At 42.4% G+C, this 22,203-nt stretch overlaps 1 protein-coding gene across 2 annotated transcripts; it reads left to right on the top strand.

Moving 5' to 3' along the window:
* Nucleotides 1-501: 501 nt before the first annotated feature.
* Nucleotides 502-20,915, top strand: LOC142560175 (uncharacterized). 2 transcript variants are annotated; one of them, XM_075672065.1, is made up of 9 exons: nucleotides 502-700; nucleotides 3,383-3,490; nucleotides 6,958-7,017; nucleotides 7,555-7,614; nucleotides 9,281-9,340; nucleotides 10,670-10,800; nucleotides 13,180-13,837; nucleotides 15,981-16,111; nucleotides 18,757-20,915. In XM_075672065.1, exons 2-9 carry the CDS (start codon nucleotides 3,395-3,397, stop codon nucleotides 19,391-19,393), a joined length of 1,833 nt encoding a protein of 610 aa, XP_075528180.1. In that variant the 5' UTR covers nucleotides 502-700; nucleotides 3,383-3,394; the 3' UTR covers nucleotides 19,394-20,915. The 2 variants fall into 2 exon arrangements, with proteins under 2 accessions (XP_075528180.1, XP_075528179.1); XM_075672064.1 differs by having other exon boundaries at nucleotides 502-573.
* The last annotated feature ends 1,288 nt before the right edge of the window (nucleotides 20,916-22,203 follow it).

Consider the following 22,203-nt stretch of genomic DNA (forward strand, 5'->3'; position numbering starts at 1 on the left):
CTCGAGCTCAAGCGGTTACACTCAGAATGCTACAAACAGACACATACCCCACGCAAAACAGACTACACCATTACATGCCTGAGCTCTACGACAAGTCTTATTGCACGAATTGCAATACATCCCTTAACGTATATAATTTACTCTGGCCGTGCTCGCAAGCTCACATAAACTCCGAACCGGACAAGCGCAAGTTTGAAAAAGCAATCCGTAGCGAAGAACTCGCTCCCCAACTCTGGGCCGTCCAGCAGGTCCACGAAGCCGCCAGGAAACTCAACCTCCCGGTTCCGTCGTGGGAGACTCCCACTCCATGAGAGCCCAAATTTCTCGTGGCCTGCAGGACCTGAATAAAGTTGATTTCCTTCCTTCCTTCTTTGGACGTCACCTCATCTAACATTCAGTAACGGTTGATATAACAAACGCGAATCTGGAAGGCCATGGCAGATTTTGGACATGTAAGATTTGTACTAGCCAAAGCAAGCCAATATTGTGGCTGCTGAAAAAAATGGCGTCCCCCTGGCGGTTCGGTCCGTAGGGAATCTAGCATTTCTTGTGACGCGTTGGAGATCTGGCAAAGTAGGTGTAACCGTAGTTTTACGGCCTATGGAAACTATCGTCGCTACTATTTCTATAAAGCATCCTTTCTCCATGATATAAAGACTCTTAACATGCGTCTTCCGTCATCTGCGACCATTTGGTATAGGTATGTAGGAACGCATGGAAGGGAGACGGACAGCGCTTAGAAAAGATTATTTCTTTTGCGCGCTGCAATGTCGCTAAATGGAGCGATGCAAAGCAGCAGCACAAAACACGACCAACCTCCCTCTTCTTCACAGGCACTCTCAAGAAAAAATGAAATAATAAATGAAGTTGGGGTAAGAGGAGTGGAAGGTCAGAGAGAAACCGCGACGATCGCACTGCGCCAAAGTAAACTTGACAAAGGTGTAGAGCACCAGAATGCTCGTAAACAACGTCGCATCGCACTAAGTGGAACAGGTGCAGGATATGCGAATGTATGCGAGCGGGTGCCAAATAGCGTGCCTCAATGCGCGCTGCCACCCCGAGAAAAAAAAAAAAAAAAAAAAACCGGCATCGAGAAATATAGAGGGGGGCCAGGAGGCGAGGGGGATCGTATATTCTACTAAATCTAATCGCGTAAACCCTATTCATAATGAAAACAAGCAACGTTGTTAGTTGGCATGTACTTATTATAATCGCTTATTTGGTATACTTTAGAAGTTATACTGTAGCAATTGATTTGTAAGGCATAGCAGTTGCTTACAAACAGCGAACCAATACACAGAACCCCACATGACAATGAAATACACAGTGCTTTAAGGAACTGGGAATGTATTTGCTAGTGACATTTAATTTGTCTGCTATGTATGAATGCAAAGCACAGTGCTTAATTACAATGCAGGTTATGATGTACCAGTTTAGGGGGAATCCAGAAAATGGGATGGCCGGTACGGTTTGCATCCGGCTTTGTGGGAGGAAAAACCAGTTGTGCCAGAGAAAAACTGGCCAGGTAGCAATCCTAGCAATGCCGTATCTCTAAACTAGGTGCTTGCCTTGTCAGTAGGTGCAAAAATGCACATTGGAAAGTGCTTGCAGATTCCATAATGTCTTGTACCCACCTACTCACGTCTGCAACGACTGGACCCGTTCCTTCGACTTCGACACCCATCTGGACTCTCTCGACTCGAGACAGCAGTACTTTGCCGACTGTGGCTTGGTGTCGCTTACACAAGATCTTTTGCCTTCCTAGTCGGTATGGACGAGAGCGCGGCTTGCAGTCACTGCGGCGGCGAGAAGACTATAGAACATGTACTTTGCCACTGTCCTCGACACAGCGCGCACTAGCTGTCGCTAGCGATTGCATTGGCACGCCTTGGCGACAGGCCACTTTCAGAACAGTCAGTCCTGAAATGCCGACATGAACTGTTGTCGCACTGAAAGTCGGTCAAGGCTTTGTTGACCTTTCTACATGGCAGTGCCCTATTAGAAAAACTATAATGATCCCGTTCCGTTCCTTTTCTCTTTTTTTTTTTCATGCTTTTATTTTTGTCACCGCTCTTCTTTCAGTCTTTACTTCCCCTTTCCCGTCCTGTAGTGCAGGGTAGCAAACTGGAGGTTTTAACTCTGGTTAATCTCCCTGCCTTTCTCTCATTTGCATCTCTCTACTTTGTGACAGTTGGCAAAGAGTTTAGTTGTGTAGCTTTATAGACAGGGCAGCAAAACTTGACTGGCGGGTTATTTGGTTTGCGGTCACAGAAACTACCTTGCCACATACTTTTTGTTTTCTCTTCGCTTTCGGTAATGCCCTTTTGTCTCGTTATAAAAGGCACAACATTACAATCAATGTACACAACTGTTAGCAGTCATTGTTGCTCAATTTATATTTGCACAGTGGTTATGCATGGACATTGACACGTACCTCCCCTTTATTGGATAAATGGCCACTGACCTCTGCATGAAAGTGATCCTCCCGTTGATGACCTACTGTAAACTTTTCCCTTCCTTTTACTTGCAAGTGATTTTATGTGTCACTTCAGTGGGTGTCGTATGTGCACTGTGTTGCATATGATATGCCCCCTCTTTTTGCTTCAATCTCTGAAGCTGACTGCAGCTCATCATGTGACCCCATCACTCCTCCTCCCTCACCCAGAATCCCAAATTGTGTCGACAGCTTCAGCTTTTGAACTTGTTAAGTAGGCATTGTACTGCGAACGCATTAAGAGAAAACATCGTAGCAGCACTGGCCAAAATTTGACGATGCAGAATTGGAGAGATACCTGCATGTAGCCACCCACTACAGCGTCCTGCAGAGCCCCGGGTGTTCTTTTCCGGACGTCAAATTCCAGCATTGAGTCAATAGTGTACTCATAGGGAGGTTTAGCATATATGTACCTATAATATGGGCAGGAGCCAAACACAAAGTGTATGTACCTGAGAGAGACTAAACTGCCACCATTTGGATATATCAGCTGTAGCTATCTATAAAATCATGTTCCATAGTTATGCACCAGTAGAAAACTTTGCACCTCTTGAGGTGTACTATTGTCACGGAACAGTGACAGCCACCATTCGCATGTTGATTACCCTTCTTCGGCAAACTATGCCTGCTGCTTTTCTCTTAGGAACAACGATGGGTGCTTTCATGTACATATTGCTTATAGTGAGGAATCCAAACAAGACCAAAGTTCACAGCGAGATCAAAGTTTGAAGTGATAAGCAGTAGTCGAGCAAGTAATGTTGCTGGAGCCAACATTTTCAGAAGTATCATCCAGATGTTATTTTAGGAAAGAAATGCTCAAAGAAAGATGAGCTCACAAACCATCATGTATGGGAAGAAAAAATAAAAATTTTGCATGCTGTTTTGTAGGGCCCTCTAGACATGGATGGGCAAGAAACATCTGAGCCAGCATCTCTGCTCCCAAGTATCATCTCCGTAAACCCACAAACGAGAGGTGCAACCATCATGGAATCCAGGGTGAGCTTTGCTGGATCTACTGAAATGTGATTGAAGAGATGTCCATACATTGTTCCAGTAAACCAAATTACCCACCACAGTAGCTCAGTGTGTTGGGCATTCTGCTGCAGACCACACAATCAAGCGTTTGATTCCCGGCTGCATTCCGATGGATGCAGAATGCAAAAACGGTTGTGTAACTTGCATCTGTGTGCGTGGCCCCTGACAATGGCATCTCTCATAGACGATGTGTTGCTTTGGGACACTAACTGCTTTCTTACTACCAGAAATATGCTTGTTGCCAGTGCATTTATGCTTTTTTACCATTTTAATACGTGCTAGTGCAGTATATATCGTCATCCTGCATCTACCTTGGGGGAGTCTTCATGGACTTCCCGAAAATTCTGGAGCCACTTGAAAATGGTTCTTCCCTTTGGGGCTTTCTTTCCGTAGGCCATTCACAACATTTGGTGAATTTCTGCATAGTTCTTTCTTAATTTCACAAGAAATCTCCCTTATGACAAAGGCTAAAAATGGGTTGCACTAAAAGTGCATGCATGAGAGACTGCCTTGTCATAGAGCTGTCTGGCCTGTACCAGAGCTCATAGGGTCCTTTCGAGAGCAGAGAGTAATGCCGCTACATTCTCTCCCACTTTCTTGCCGACTCATTACATGAACTTTTGGGGCAGGCCTCGTACATCGCCTCTGTCCTCATGACACATTTGTGATCTCCCACAGAGTGTGCCCACCTGATTTGGTGTTTGCATTTTGGCATAACCTGTGAACGGTTTAGTGCACAAACAAAAATTGTGTGAGATTATGGTTATGACTTTGATCTTTGTAGTGTATATACATAAATATTGCATCAGATTATAGATTGCATAAGATGAACATAAACACACTTGTATGCATCACAGTTAGTTGTATGGCAAATATAATTAACTGCTTCACCAAATTTTCATTCACATAAATTAAACATGTGCTTTGGATTTGCCAGCTTTTCCTTTTATTAATCCTTTTATTTTTGCCAACTCATGCAATATGCCTCAAGCATGTGTTGTCCAGCCTCAGCACATAGCCATGCTCACTTGCAATGAGTGCATAGTGGCTTTGTTGCTGTCATTGCTGCAAAAGGATGTGACGCTCGGCTAGTTGGTACACAAGGCCGAGCGAGCATGCGTACAACATAGGAATCAAGAGTGGGAGCATGGTTACCAACCATTACAAGATCCGTGGTTGCATACAGGATTTTAAAACTACACAGTGCCAATGTTCTTTCTTATGTGCATTTGGTGTTTGAAGTGCTTGAAGTTCTTCTAAAACATAATAATTCTGTTTGCATACCGTCTACTTAGCCTAAAAAGAAAACAAATCGCTTATGTTGGCAGTTCTTAAAATGCTTTTGCGATTAGATTGTGCAAAGAGCAGCATTTTTTTTTGTCTTCCTGAACTTTTCTAATCTTCTTCTACTTTTAGGCACATTTTCATGCTCTACATTCCATTTTTTAACCATAGTCACCTTTTGTCCGAACCCTTTTTTGTTTTTGTTGGTTTTCTGCATTTTGTATACAAGTGCCACTAGCTGTGCCCATCAGTTGCAGTTTGCATTGGTGACTGGCTCGCCATAGATCTTGCTTTTTTTGTGGGTGCCTGATAAAATTGGCCGTCTAGTTGTTCTTGTAATGTTGGCTATATGTATCGTCATTGCTTGCCGCCTTTATATTTCTGTTCGTACAATAAATCGCCAGTTGACAGTCAGTGCTCACATTATGCGTACCTCAGCTCCCGTCTCTTTCATGCCGCTCCCACCACAAGATGTCATTGCTAACAGGTAAATCACTAAAGCAGTTAACTCTTAGTCTAGCTTGGCTGCAAGTTCCCAATGGTATCCTGACATTACACATGCATCCGGTGCATGGCAAAGTCAAGACCAGTGTGGCAGGTGGTAACCGGAGAGCAGAGCTAACATTGCTGGGTGGTCCACCGACCATGTGAGTGAACCGCAGTATGGAATTGCGCAATTTTAATTTTTAGATCTCCGCCTTAAAAGCTCATTAAAATGGGAATTACAACCTTGTGTTCACAATTGGCATCATTACAGTCACGCACTCATAGAATAACAAAGAAAAATATAGTAGGAAGTTAATAGTAATTGGGTTCCCCATGGCCTATGCTTCATACCATTTATGAATGCCTGTTAACTAACCGGCATAAAAACTGTGCCACTGGTGTTGTCATTGCTAAACAGCAGGCACGTCTTTTAAGCTGAGGTAGTGCCATGTGTTTATAGGTTGCTGCATAAACTAAGGAAAGTTGTGAAGCATGGTGCCAAGCTTGTTCTCTCTGCGCTATGCAAGCAGCCCCAGCTGAGCAATAATGTTGGGGGGTCAGTAAAGGAATACCTAAGCATGAAAATAGTTAATATTCTACATCCATGACATATTGAACACTGCTAAGCTGTGGATATGGTTATTATTGAGCACATGAGGCACTGTCTCGCTGAAAAGGTGTGACAAAACTGCAAGTGTAGTTGATATCTAAGCTTTAGAATTACAGTACTGGCTTACTATGTGAAGACTAAACTTGACAGAAGTTGTTGAGGTGTTGGCAGTCAGGAATAACATTGCCACACATGTGTTAGCACCCTGTCCATTCTACTTTTAAGCAAATAAGAGTCTTTCAGAGGTTGAGTTTGTTAAAAAAGCTTATTGATGATGGGGCTTTGGCTTACACTTTATGTATTTTAATGTGTGAAAGATTTTTGCCAGGTGTTTTTGTGAACTACATGCTTGGTCATGCCCCTAGTAAAATGTATACATGCTGTTTGTATACAGTAAAACATTGTTCATATGTTGTGAAAAAAATGTGGCTAGAAAAAAGATAACTATCCATGAAAATCTACAATCATCCTAAGCCTCTAAATATGTTGCTGAAAGGTGGAACATAGATACATATGACAAGGTATGACATATGACCTATGTATCATGACAATATGACTATGTAAGGCTCGCATTTTTATGGGGCTCGCATTTTTATGGCGAGTGTAAATTGCGGTAAAGATCCACTTACTGACTAAAACATGGTGTACTGCAACTAAAGACACATCAATAGAGTTTTCTCGATGTCTGGAAACATTTGCCATCTCATGCTGCCGTGACGAGGGCCAGGGCAAGGTGCTGCCCCTTGCTTCAATATTTCAACTGCTCTATGTCTCCGAAACTCAACTATAGGAACACCTCCAGAAAATTTGTGCGGGCAACATTCATGTTCCTTCAAGACGCTGTACTGCAATTGATACATGAACAAATTAATGCATAGTAAAGTGACTATAGTGTGTTAGTTCTGGCATGGAAATGTGTGCTGCTGAGGACCGGCGTTCTTTGTATGAGTATGGTGCTCTGTTCTGTGCCTGGTGCTTGTGCGTCAAAGTAAATGGTTCATTGCTAAATCAGCTCAGAAGTAAAAATAAAAATAAACACCTTTTTCAGATTGTGACTAGCGTTGACATCAAGGCGGAACCAAGTAGTCCTACGATCACGCTGGATCCTGTAAGTGAAGTGTAATATGTCGAATTGTGCAGTTATGTGTATTGATTCTTTGTGCTTCGAGCTAAATTAAAGGGCAATAGCGAGCTCCTGTTTCAGCTTAGTATTGTGCAGGTCATGCTCAAACTGCATAACTGGTGCAAAAGAAACATGAACTTCTGGCCATAGCAGAATTGCTGCTAAATAAGCTGAGCAAGGAGTGTGCCAAGGTTGCCGTGTTTGGAGATAAGCCATTATTATTATTATTATTATTATTATTATTATTATTATTATTATTATTATTATTATTATTATTATTATTATTATTATTATTCATGGGCTTCCAAGAAAACATGCTGGTTTCACCGCAGGATAGGAAAGATAAAAGCAAAAGAAGGGACAGCTTCTAACAATTGTCTCAACTGGTTCACGGTGGTGTGCTTAACTAAAATTGGACAAATTATATTGCTCTTTTATGAGTGCACCCGTGCTCATGTTTCAAAGTAACTTGTTCGTTCCCCACTCGGGACAGCAATAAATTTGGTAAAACACTTTTTTCAGATCATGACAAGTGTTGACATGAAAGTGGAACCGAGTAGCCCTTCGCCTATACTGCCTCTTGTAAGTGAAGCGCAGAAGTGCGCAATTTTCTGTTTTGATTCTTCACACTGTAAGCCAAATTAGGCAGTAGCAACCTCCTGTTTCAAGTTGGCATTATTAAAGTCATGCTTACACTGCATAACCTTGAAATTTTAAAAAATCTGACACAAAGGTAACATGAGCTATTGTAGAATTTCTGCTAAATAGGCTGAGCAAGGAGTGTGCCAAGATTACTGTGGTTTGGAGTTAAAAGTGCTTTTTTTTGGTCTTCCAAGATAATCTGCTTGTTCCAGCACAACTGCTCTGTAGAAAAAAAAAAATTACTGCATAAAAAGGGACAGCTTCTAACAGTTGTTCTGACCAGGCATTTAGGCCTAAATTGGCATTTTTTGCATTTTCTCATTTTCTCATTTCTCATTTTCTCATTTTGTTTGCTTTCGATTTCTAAGCATATACAAAAGCTCCTCGCCAATTTTGGTTATCTGCGTGATAGAGGAAAAGAAAATTAACTTTTTTACCCAGCAGTTGCATGTGTTTTGGCATGTTTTGAGATCTTTGAACCGATTTTCTTAGTTTTCAATTTTCGGCCAATTTGCTCATTTCGGAAAAATACCATTTCAAAATTGCAAAGGCAAGAACTGTTCGCAACACGAGTTTGTGAGGAACAAGACTACGGACTTCTTGAATTTCTAGATTGCTTCTATCGAGAAAAAATGGTACAGATTTCTGGATCATAGTAATTACAAAAAAAAAAGAAAGAAAGAAAAGAAATTTAAAAACCTTAGTTTTGGGTGATCGAGCTGCCTTCTCGCACCTCATCCCCCAGCTCACGCGTTGTGCATACCTCAATCTCCGGGAACTGCCACTCTAGCGGCAATCTGGCAGACAGGGCTAGCGAACTCAAGCTAATTTCCCTTGCAAGCTGTGCTTCTGCCTCCTGGTGTTGACTCATTGCATGAGCATACGTCACTGAGACCTGCCCTGATTGGACTCTCGAGTGGCGGCTCCCGGGTGTCCTCTCCACCTGCACTTTCTTCTGCTGAGCACTTCATCGCTGAGGCAGAGGCTCACAGACTTGCAACAAGTTGGTTACATGGGGCCTCTGCTCCCGTGACTTCTTGTTCTTGCATTTTGTGGACCGCTAGCCGGTTACCCCTAGCGCAATGGGTGTGCATACTAGATCGGCCTTGCGGTAAGTTAAGCCTTTGCCCGTAAGCATCTTAACTGTCGCACTGTGGCGAATTGCCACAAGTTTTCAAGGATGTGGTTTCTGTAGAAGAAGGCATAAAATTGCAAGCAGCTGCCCTTATCTTGTAATAATAGGGCATCCAGAAGACACTCAGAAAAACTTTTATTTAGCTTTAAATCATAACTTTTTAAATGATAGCTTTTCTAAGGTGACACACTCATTTGCTCCACCTTTTTTTCTATTCGTAATAGGGTAATCAAATTTACTACATGCCCTAACGACAAAGAGACAAAGCCTCCTGCCAAACTTTGTTGAAATTGGCATGTCGGCTCTAATGTTGGAATTTCATCCCCGCATCTCCCCTTAACCGGCTCACGCTGGTATGCTTAACCAACATGTCGCAAAATATGGGGCTCTTTTACGTATGCATTTTGGTTTGAAGTAAATTGTTGCTTCCCAACTCGGCGCAGCAGTAGAGATAAAAAATAACTTTTTCAGATCATGACAAGTGTTGACATCAAGGTGGAACCAAGTAGCCCTCCGCCTATACTGCCTCCTGTAAGTGAAGCACAGAAGTGTGCAATTTTCTGTTTTGATTCTTCACACTCTGAGCCAAATTAGGCAGTAGCAACCTCCCATTTTAAGTTGGCATTATTGAAGTTATGCTTACACTGCATAACCTTGAAGTTCGAAAAATCTGGAGCAAAGGTAACATGAGCTTCAGGCCATAGCAGAATTGCTGCTAAATAAGCTGACAAAGAAGCATACCAAGGCTTTTTTTTTTGTTTCATCTGTGTGCCTCCAAGAAAACATGTTGGTTCTGGCACAACTGCACAGCAGGAAAATATGTAAAAAGAGGCAGCTTCAAGCAGCTAAGTTGCAACTGGTTCACACTAACATGCTTAACCAAAATTGGACAACATATGGGGCTCTTTTATAATGTGTGTGCTGTTTAAAGTTAAATCAAAACAAAACTCAAAGTCAAAACTTTTTATGTAAATACACACCCCGAATGAAAAACAAATATATTTTTTCAAGCTACACTTCAGAAACTGCAATGCATTGGCATTAGCATTTCCCCAGTATATGTTGATAGTTCGCTGATTTCAGCATAAAACTTCTATTGATGACTTACTGTGAACCGTCTGCTTCTTATTTCCCTTATTTCCATGCAAACTATTCCACACACTGTTCTAATGAGGGCAGTGTAAGTGTTGCATTAGCAGCTCATTTGTTCTAGTGCCACTGCTCTGTTCTTTCCCCTCTCCATAACTGACTCCACCAAATCATGTGACCTCTGACGTCACTCATCATTCTCTCTCACTGAGAGCCCACCTACTCACCCTCCATCTCCAACTTAAGTTCATTTTTGACCCATTCGGTGATTGGCACAGTGCCAATTGAAATAAAGCAAACTAGAGCAGCTCACAACATTTTGAACAGGATCACACCAGTGTTCTCAACCAAAGTTGCTTTTAACCATCAAAATGTCCTTACATCTACCACCTGTACAGAGTGTAAGTGTATGTTAAAGGAGCCAGAGGCGATCAGTAATATACAAGAGACAAAAACTGTTTGCCTCTTGTACCATTGGAACAGAACAGTAATAGCGGTCATTATCGTGTTAATTTTTGTTATTTGATGCTGCGCCCGCAGTTTCTCTCTCAGAAACACCAGTGTGTTTTCAGGTGCAAATTGCTTGGTAGAAATGTATGTTGCATTTATCATTTGAAGAAATGTGCTTAGGAAACAAGCTCATTGTTAAGCAAACTTACACGCCGAAATTAATATGAAAGGTTTAAGACCATGGGAGGTCAAGCTCATGTGTTTTCATGTATCGTGGCCACCATGTTTTGCAAAGAAACAAATCTTCCTGCTGTTTTGTAGGTTACTGTAGATATGCAAGGAAAAGAACTATCAGAGCCACTAGCCCTGCTTCCAAGCACCATCTCCCTAACCACACTGACAAGCAGTACGGAGACTTCAGGAGATGCAACCACCATAGATAGTGTCCCAAGGTGAGCTTTCTCAAGTCTACTGAAACGGGATATGAAGGAATGTCTGTATATGCTTACAGTAGGGGAAATTACATCCCTCATTGGCTATTGCAACGGGTCGTTAAGTTTCATGCCAGGCTGTGGCAGCCATCTCCTGTACTTTGCACAAACGCTCGTGCACGTTGATTTAGGTGCACATTAAAGACCCCCGGGTGGTTGTAATTACATATATTCTTGGGCAAGGGCCACGTCCCTTTATAGCACATGCGCGTTTTGTATCCCATGACCAATGCAGCTGCACCTGTGTGCGATATTAGCGCAGTACACAGATGCGTATTGGTCTCCTCTTGACGTTTAATCACAGTTCATCATTTTTCAACACAAACTCGTGACTTAGCTGTTGCCGTCCCTACGAAAGTCGTTTCTTGGCGTCCTGAAATTTTTGCTGGCACATCTTCCCTCCCTGTCATTCGGAGACAGCTGGGCACTGCACATACGCACACCATGCATGTGAGGATTTTTGCGTGCATGTTACCCCTACTGCGCTATCAAAAACGCATGTTGATGTTCGACCGCAATGTTTTCTTCATGTTTCACATGACATCAGGACTGTTTCATTGTGCAACCTTATGCGTGATGCGACATTTGATTCTGCAACCAAAGACAGCTTCCCCTTTGTACAGTGCAGTATCGCCACAGTGCAGAGGCATATAGGCCTCCTTTTTTGGTTGTTTCCAAAATGTCCACAAAGTGCCATCAAAATTTAAAACCCAGCACTTTGTAGCTTGTACTGTAGTTCTGTGCGTTATGCATTTGTACAATTTATGTACATCATGTCACACATGGACTTCATGCTTCGTGCATACTGTGCATGTTCATACTGCGAGTTTTTCTAAATGCCATGCCACTTGAAAGATGTGTGGGCACTATCATTTTACAAGAGGATTCCAGAAACTTTTTCATCGCACAACTTTACATCCGAGGACGGCTTCATCTTGTAACGTGGGCTTGTGGTGAACCTGATTTCAGCTGTTCCAGCTTCACAGTTGTGTGCCAGAAATGACTACTGGGGTAGCGAATGAAACTGAAATAAAGGCTTCCCAAATTAGCGGCAAAAAGCAGTTGTTCAGAACAGATCAAAATTTATTCCTTTTTAGCAGTGCATAGACTGGACCCCCAAAATTCTGGCTCAAATATATGAAAGAAAAGAAAGTGATGCCCTTGCACAAGAATATACGATAATTCAGAGGGCCCCATTATTGCGTCTTTCTTATCCTCTGTGTTGCTTTGGGACATTAAACGCCGTAATTTCAGCAAGGCACATTAGTGCTTGTTTCAGTCTAAGAGATGTTCAATCAAACAGCACACTGAAATTTATTCTAACCCATTGGTTACCATTTCCAGTTTGTGCTTTAAATCTCTCAGAACATACAGTTCTTGCATGTTAACTCAAACTTCTAGGCATCACTAATTTCTGTTTGTTACCTGAATTGTATAGAGACAGTCCAACATTAGATAAGACATTAACAGTTACTACATACATCCCACCTTGTTTCTTCCACAGTAAACAAGGTACATATAGTGCCACATTGAAGTGGAACCTGTCAAAGTGTTTTGCTTATTTGCTTGAATTACAGTGCTTTAGTATGCACTGAAAAGATAGGTAACAAAGATTCAAAAAATTTTTTTTATTTGCTTGAATTAACACATACTGAATCATCATAGCTTCAGTTGTTTACAATGTTTCTGTAAAAACATCAGAATGAAGAAAAATGCCATATTTAATAAAAGCAGAAAGGCTCAGCTGGGAAGAGAAAGGCTTATTAGTGAGTGTTAACAACTAAGGCACGTATTAGAGGCATATTAATGATTGGCTTACCACAGCTGTTAGTAAAGACAAATGCTGCTTTGGAAATCAGGTAATGCACTTACAGCTCTGAAAGTTGATTTCGAGCCCTGTGAAGATCCTTCTGGACTCTCTCATGTGCAAGTCTTCTTTTTTGCTGGATTCTTTTTTCGGCTTTCTTTTTTCTTTCTTTCCATTTTTGGCAACTAGTGCAACAACATCTCGCCGTACAAGCGCAGCACATTTCCATGTTCAGTCAAGCTGTGGCGCACACGGTGGCTTTGGAGCTGTCATTGTGGACGAGTAAATCACCAAAGTAGCAAATATTTAGTCTAACTTGAATTGGCTTTGTTTCATGTATTGTCTTATTTGTAGTGGTGCTACCGCAGCTCAATTGAAAGTGTTTAGTCTGTTACTTAATTGCTGCACTGAGGTACTACTCTCCACAGGATCGCCCGGCTGTTCTTTATAGTATTGGGGCCCCTACCGGCTTGATGCAACAAGTTCTTAAGTAAATACCTATTACTCTTTGATTTATTTTTTCCAATGTGCAGAATCTCCGATGGCACTTCAGGAACTTCAGCGAGAAAGCCTGGTAGGACTGTCAGCAGGTCTGTCAGCAAGTGTGATCAGAGTAACGAACATGGGCATTGCTTTTCAAGCGAAGCGTCTGCAAAGGATCACCTGCCCAAACCCTCGGGCAAGAAACCGCACGCCTGCCCCATCTGCGGCCGCAAGTTTGCCTTGAGGTACCAACTCAAGAACCACAATCGTAACATCCACACTGCTGAGATGCGATTTGCCTGCGAGCTGTGCCCGTCCAAATTCCGCAGGAAGATATCGCTGGACAGACACAAGAAATTACACGAAAGGGGAGTGGACCTTTGCCACTGTTTTGAGTGTGGCAAGACCTTTGAGCGGATGACAGCACTGCAGCAGCACCTGAAGTGGCACAAGAGGGACAAGCCATACCCATGCCACCTGTGCCTGGCGAGATTCACAAACAAGCACAACCTGGAGGATCACGTGCGAACACACACGGGTGAAAAGCCACACAAGTGCACCATGTGCGAGAAACGCTTTGCCTGGAGGGCTGGCCTCAAAGTGCACGTGCGCCGAATACATGGTGTAGTCGAGACTGCCGAGGCGACTCCCGAGAGCAGTGCAGAAGTTACGTTGCCGAATACTAGTCCTTCAACTGCGCGGTCTCCAGTAAGTAAAGAGGATGTGGAATTGCACAGTGTCACCTTTTGATTTTTCCCTCTTCAAGTCAAATTAATGGTGACTCGTGGCGTTGTCTTTCAATTTATCATTATTCAAATCATGCTCACACTGGATAACTGGAAGTGTGAAAGAAAATCTGGTACAGAGGCTACAGAATGCAGGTTTCCCACTGCTTCTGCTTCATGCTAAATAATCTGCACAAAGATCAGTGCAATGATGCTGTTGTTGGAAGGCAGTGCCATATATTTGTATGTTGTCGCACAGTCTAAAGTCGTAGGAAAAAGCGTGCTCCCAACCTTCTGTTTTCTGCAGCGTGCAAGACGTGCCAGCTTTGCTATCTCATTGGAGGTCAAGAAAAGAAATGCTTTGCAATTAAGTATTATGAGAATCAATATATTTCATCTTCTACATTTATCGCAGAAGAATATACTCCCAAGCTGCAGGTGTTCTTATGTTTGATAGACATGGCAATCTCTCTGGTAGAATGTCACATTTTTGGTGTCAGGGGCTGGCTCGAAAAAGTCAGCTTCAACAGAAAGGTGAAGCTTTGATAGCAATAGCAAAGTCTTAAATAATGAGGTAGTGGAAGCAGGGTTCATAGTTTTATAGAGCGTATAAATTGCAGTAAACATTCGCTTACTAACAAAACAAGATTGGTGTCACATGCACATAAACATATGTAAACACATCTCGCTTGATGATCACGAGCACCTGCTATCACAACACTGGCATGACGAGTGCTCACATAGTGGAGAGCATGCATTCCTGTTCCAACGTGAATATTTATGCTGTCACTCGCTTCAATGTTTCACCTGTCACTCATGTCTCCAAAACTCTGATAACTTGACCTTCAACAGTATGCACTTAGCTAGACAGCGGGTATAAAGCCTGCTTGCTTGCTCTAAGCCCTGGCATCCGCAGCCGATGACTTCAAACATACTGTGCATGGGATGCGTGTGGTGTGCAACACAAAAAGAACACAATGGGACAAGAAACAGAGACAGGGTAGGCTCTGTGCCACACAGGCCGTTTACATGAACTTGATAGGGTTGAGTAGGGTGTGCTCTCTCCGCTTTCCTCGAGAAAAAAATGACAACAAGAGGTGTGTGACAGAGGTGGGGGAGATAAGGGAGGGGACACGAATTTTGTGAAAAGTACCCTGGAAAGATACAAACATAATAAAGAATAACTGCTGATTCGCCGAGTACAAATTAAGTCTGAATGAAATTTATTAAAGGCTTTGTATAAAATTCAGTACACCTATGAAATCTTTATGCTGTAGCCTACGAACAATGCAGTAATACCTAGAAGCCTACATGACAACAAAATACCTAATGCTTTAAGGAACTAGGGGAAGTTTAAGAACTTAGGAATGGATTCACTAGCAACAATTCATTTGTCTGCTATATATGAATGCAAAACAGAGTGCTTGCATTGCAGTTTATGATGTACCGGTTTAAGAGGTTCTGAAAAACAGGCAAGTGGGGCGCTGGTATGGTGTCAAACAGGTTGGCCGATAGCATTGTGAAAGAAAAACTGGTCATGCCAGTAGAAAACCGTATATGGTGTGGCAGTTCTAGCAATGTCGCATCTCTAGACAAGGTACTTGCTTCATCAGAGGGCACCAAAATGCACTTTGGCATGTGCTTGCAAATCCCACAGTATTTTGTCCCCGTCTGTCCTTTGCAACGATTGACAAAGTGTTTAGTTGTGTGGTGATGATCGACAGCAAGAATTGACCAACCAACAGGTTAGTCGGTTTATGGTCACAGAACCAGAAAGATGGATCCGGAATTTTTCTTGATGGCCTACAATTTCCCGATTGACAAATTTGCTCTGATTATAATATTTGAGAAGTTAATTAATTAATGACAAATTCTGTAATTATGCAAAATTAACAAATAGTCACACTTTGCTCCAAGTGACAGCAAACAAAATTACCTTGGCTCTGTCCAGCCACCTGGCACTCTCATAATTTTAACTTTTGACACAAGTTATGTGGGACACCCTGTGCACACAAACACATACACACACACACTCATGCAAACACACTCATACACACACACTTTTTCTCACTTTGACACTTCTAACACTAACGAATAAAAAAAAAATATGTGCATGCTGTTTGCAGGGCCCTCTAAATATGGATGGAAAAGAAACATGTGAGCCCGCAGCCGTGCTGCCAAGGGTCATCTCCATAAATCCACAAGCACACAGCACTGAAAGTTCAGGAGATGTGGCCACCTTAGATAGCAACTCAGGGTGAGTCCTCCCAAGTGCACTAAAACATGATCAGAGGGACATATAATTCCTGTAAAGCAGATTACGCTCCACTGTATCAAAGTTCTTGTGGCGTTCTACTGCGAAGCACAAGATCAAGCTTTCAATTTCTGGCGGTGGAGATTGCATCCTGATGGAGGCAGAATACAACCATGATTGTGTAACTTGGACTGAAGTGCATGGCCACCCACAATTTTCATTGGGGTGTTAACTCTTTTTGTTACTCCATAAATGTGCTAATTTTCAGTGCATTTATGGTTTACCAATTCATTTTAATATGTATTAGTTGCAGTATACACCATGATAACACAAATTTGTTGCTTAATCATTATTGTTTCAAATGAAGGTAAGGCAGGAATAATATTTCTAAGAGTTCTGGAGAATTATGTGAAACTCCAAGAAAGCGCCTGAAAAAGCAAGATTCAAAAAGAATAATTTGTGATTGTTACCGAAGTGTGGAGAGAAAAAAATCTAAAATATGCAAGACATGCTTTACTCTTATAGTTTTCAACTTGTTTAAGCTTGAACATACAAAACAAAAATGGAGATTCATTGGCATAAATATTAGCCACACTGATGCTCGTGCTGTGCGGGAAAACTGTAGCTTCGCAAATGCAAAAATGGGTGTATGCCTACTAGGCAGGAAGCATTGACTTTTTGCAGAAAGTGCCTGGTTTCTTTCTTTCTCCATTCTGTAGGCTCCTGACACAATATTTGTCAGGCTAGAGAACGTCGAGTAATCTACTCATAATCTATTATCTGGACCAATCAGTTCCACTCTGTAAGCAAGTTGGCTCCATGCACCTTGAACTGACACTGGAGCCTATGCGTGCTTTTTACAGCATTTGTGCAGTAACAATTAAGGGCATTTTTGCAGGCTGTGTTCAAAAGGTAACAGAACGGCTTGCTAGTCAAACTTCTGCGGAAGGTCGCTCTGAAATGGACTGCGTGCTTTTGTGTGAGTGAAAACTGAAAAATGAGAAAGATTTCTGATAAGAAAGCATACACCGTTGGAACGCGAACATAAAAGCAACCCACTGCTGGAAAAAACAATGTTTCGCTTAATATTATTCAAGCATAATAATCAAAACAATGTACTCCTGCTACACCTTCTGCATCCTGCTACATTTTTGCACAAATTAGCAGGGTGCCAAATTTGTGCCATGCCTGCACCAAGACAGCAGATGCTTGAAATCCATGAGTTAGTCTCCCACGATTGTAGTGTAATTTTGGGTTGTCATCAGAGAAGGCAGGTGAGTGCTATGAAGTTCGAAATATCTTTAAATGCCAGTAACTACGTACTGAACAGAGGACAGTATTGGATGAGGCTGATACATTGTGTTGAGCAAGTAACTGCAGCGGTCACCACTTTACAGTTGCTACACATCTAATTACCATTCGCACCATAATCAAAAAGTACTGTTGCCCATTACGACCATGTAGTTTGGCTACGAAGACATGTTCCTCAACACATCTCGTAAACACCGACAATATTCTAGACAAGCGTATGCATGTACTTATGCATATATTGATTTTCATTGCAAAACATGACACTACTGTTCTACGTAGACGTAAATGTTTGCAAGTGAAAATCTGTGCCATGTAACTGCACCAAAAGGTTGATTTGCTGCTCCAAAGGGAGGTTTTCACTGCGCCAGAAGCTTCTCTGAAATGACTTGGACCAATCACACCACAGGCATCATTAAAGCAGTGTAGATGTCAAAGCAAAAGATTACATGACCTGGCTGAATCTGCTGTGTCTTCACTGCTACTGTCACTTAAAAATTGTTTAGCTAAGTCGACCAAGGTGCCCATTTTGCGTTCTTTGGTTTGGAAGTGTGAGGAGTATTTGAGACCAGTCAATTTGATTCTGTTAAACTATTATTCTTCATTATGTCAATTCTGCCGAATATTGCCAAATCTGATCAAAAGTCATTACTCAGCCTCCGTTCCATACATGGCATAGCGTTTCTAATGGAAAAGTACTGAAATGATTGTACTTCAATTGGCATTTGCATTTGGGCACAGCTTATGAATGGTTTAATGCACAAAAAAAATTATGAGATAGAGTTTCTTACTTTGACCTTCATAATGCATATATGTATTTCCTCATATTACACATTAAATAACATAGAAGTAAACACAAATGTATACATAGCAGTTAGTTGGTTGTATAGCATTTAGTCCACTGCTTCACTAAAGCTACGCTTCACATAGATTACAACATGTACGTTGGATCTGCAATATTTTTTCTTTTTTTTTCAATTCTCTTTTTTGGCAGCTCACGCAATATACCTCAAACATCCTGCCATACAGACTCTGCACATGGCCATGCTTACTCACTGTGAATGCATTAGTGGCTTTGTAACTCTCATTGCTGACAAGTAAATCAGTTCATTTTTGGTCTAGCATGGCTGCAAATTTCTTCTTGTCTCATCTCAGTCGCAATGGCACTACCATACCCTAGACCAGAGTGTCCAATCTGTTATGCAGCTTCTGCACTTACGTCCTCTCTATGTCTTTCTCTTGTTGTTCTTCACATTATCTAAATCTGTAATCAATACTGCTGTGCTGCCAACCACTGCTCAAATAAGTACATACTATGCTTTCTTCTTTCCAATGTGCAGAATACCTGGTGGCACTTTAGGAGCTCCAGTGAAGAAGCCTGGCAGCAGTGTCAGCAAGTGCTACGAGTGCACCGTATGTGGGCGGCGTTTTAAGTGGAAGCATTGCCTGCTAAATCACCGCGTGTTGCACACGGGTGAGAAGCCATATGCCTGCTCCATCTGTGGTCGGAAGTTTGCCCAGCGCACCGGCTTCCTTAACCACAAGGCCAGCCACACAAATGAGATGCGGTTTGCCTGCGAGCTGTGCCCGTCCAAATTCCGCAGGAAGATATCGCTGGACAGGCACAAGCAATTGCACGAAAGGGGAGTTGACCTGTGCCACTGCCCGGAGTGTGGCAAGACCTTTCAGCGGATGACAGCGCTGCAATGGCACCTGAAGTGGCATGAGAGGGACAAGCCATACCCATGCCACCTGTGCCCTGCCAGATTTATAAACAAGGCGGACCGGGACAATCATGTGCTAGTGCACACAGGTGAAAAGCCGCACAAGTGTCCCGTGTGTGAGAAAGGCTTTGCCTGGTGGAGTAACCTGAAGATGCACATACGATCTAGTCACGGCAGTGTCAGGACAGCCAGGGCAAGTGTTAGCAGCAGTGTAGAGATGATATTGCCAGACAGCCCTCCGGGCCATCCCTAGTGTACTGCAACTAAATGTGCTACAGCTTCCCCATGAAGGACGCAACGGTGAAAAAAAATAACGCCATAGCTCGAAGCCACGTATGGTGGCTGACCTTGGATGAAGACATCACTGCCGCGGTATGTGTTCAGTGTCATGTATGTCAAGAACACCAGTGCGCTTGGCGGCCAACAGCTATGACGCTGTGGCCATTCCCTGAAGAACCTCTGGTCACTACTTCATTTGAACGACTGATACCTGGTGATCATTTCTGATGCATTTTCGAAGTGGATAGAAGGCGTCCCCATATCTAGCCTATCTGCAGAAGCCGTGATTCCATGGCTGCAAGCCTTATTTGCAATGCATTGGTTGTGAGACATTGTTCTGTCAGACAATGGTCTAGCGTTCGTGAGGGAAAGTTTCAGGCACTTCCTCTATCGTAATGGCATAAGACAATTTTTGACACCTTCGTACCTCCCAGCCTGCAATGAAGCTGCAGAACACATGGTTCAAACGATCAGCAAGTCTAAGGTGAAGAAGGCTGTAGGTGGAAGCTTTGACTGCCAACTGACCTGCATCCTGCTGAATTACTGGACAATGCCTGACTTAACTATCAACTGCAGATGTGCCTAGCTTATCATGGTCGCCAGTTGAAGACTGCCCTGCTGTGATAACTCAAGCAACACCTAGCTTATGACAAGGACAACCACCGACACCACCTATGCAAAAAGGGGTCCTGTCCTATGTATGCAAGAAACATTAGAGAGGGACCAATTATGGGTTCCGGAAGGAGTGACAGCGGCTTGAAGTAATCATATCGCTGACACCGTTCTGCCAGTTCTGGCTGACACTGGTGGGGGCATAATTGCACCCAGATTTCGCCACGTCCACGTCATCTCCAGTGCCAGCAGCCGCAACGCAAATATGCCCACCTAACGACTAGTGGCCAAACGAACCGAGTGACAACAGCTTCACTGCCACATGTAGGTAGAGACACTTAAGGCAAAGCTGACCCTCGTGAAAATTTGCCAAGTGAAGCTGAAGCTCCACCACGTTTTCCTATTGAGCATTGCGTGCTATGAATAAGTTCTAGGGCACAAAATCCACTGGTGCAGTATTCTCCATGAAGCCTGCAGAGCTCTCCATTGTGCTGTGCTTTGTGGGGGAGGAGTGAAAAAGTCAAAAGTTTCGCCCAAAAGGTGAAGCATCAGTTGTGATAGCAAGTTATCATACAGCCATACGAAGTAAGGATAGTAGTTTTATTGGCCATATAAACTTGTAAACATTCACTTACTAACTGGATTAACAAGCATGGTGTCACGCGCGCACAGCCAAACATGAACACATCTTACTCTATGACCGCGGACACTCGCTGTCAAAATGCTGGTGTGAGGAAGGGTGGCAGCAGCAGCAAGCGAATTGCACTTTGTGCTGCCTCTCGCTTCAACGCGAACTAAGCGGTGAGAACGCAGCACACACGAAGCTATCAGCCCTCGGTATGTCTAGGCTGTACCCATCGCAGATCACTTTCAAGAAACGGCCCGTGGCAGCGCAGAATATTGCGCTGATCACCTGTAATTGATTGGAAATAAAGTCATTGACTTGGTGAACTGGCGTGCACATCATTCTATCTCTCCGCTCTGCCTGGCACTCTGATTGCAATAAAAAGTGATAGCTCTAGCTGAAAAACTGAGCTCTAACAACCTGTGTTCAGTTAAAAATATAAATAAAAACTGTAAAACAAAGTATGCGCACACATACGTCCGGGAATTAGATAATAAATGAATAAATAAATAAAGGCACTTGTATATATCGCAGACACAAAAAAATTATGTAAATATCAATAAACAATAGCAAAGCTGATCGGTGTAGGATTATGAACAGCCCTGTCTGAACCAGGTGTAAGACTAAAAATGTAATAATGAAAAACAAATTATTAAGGGCTACTGGATATATTTGTATGATTAGCATAGCAAATAGATTCAACAGCTCTATTCAAAATATTTATACATGTTGGTTACGACTCTATATTTTCTATCTCTGGGAGACCGAAAGTTTGACTAGAATATCAAATTTAATTTCATCGAAATTGTGACCAGACAGGTTAAAGTGGTGTGCTACTGCTTTGGGGAGTTTCTTGGCTTTGTCCGCAAGATGCTTGTTAAATCTAGCTTTCACTGACTGTCCTGTTTCGTCAATATATTGTTTGTGTCACAATGAACATTCCAACACGTAGATAATGTTTTAACTAGTGCAGGTGAACTGCATTTGATTCATGCATATAATCACTTGCAGTGCTTTTAACATTTATGACATTTAGAAGGTGTTTGCAGTTTTTACAGCTGGGACGAGCACAGGCTGCTATTCTGGTGACACAGAGGGTTCTAATTTTGCGTGTACTAACATATTGTTACAGTTTCAACTGCAGTGGTGTGCGATTCTTGTACATCCAAGAACACTTTTCTAATGCGATCATTGCTTGTCAAGATTGGATAGTATTTTTGTACAATATTGTTTACGTATGCGAATGCATTGAAATATTTTGATATGAATGGTAGCGGCTGGTTTGACAGTATTGTAGATCCTTTTCTGGCTAATGGTGATTTCATCTCTAATATACATGCTTGTCTGTAAGGGCATTATGCTGGTAATTTCTTTCAGCTAGTGTTGCCCTTAGATTACTTAAATGGTGAACATAATCACTATTGTTGCTACAGCTCTGTCTTATGCATTATACCTGCCCAACAAATATTCCTCACTTACAATGTTGCTGGTGATGACCAGTAAAATCTAAATATTTCTGGCTATCCAAAGTATTTCGGTAAAGCGTC

This window comes from Dermacentor variabilis, chromosome 10 (assembly GCF_050947875.1).
Source record: "Dermacentor variabilis isolate Ectoservices chromosome 10, ASM5094787v1, whole genome shotgun sequence".
Taxonomy (NCBI): domain Eukaryota; kingdom Metazoa; phylum Arthropoda; class Arachnida; order Ixodida; family Ixodidae; genus Dermacentor; species Dermacentor variabilis.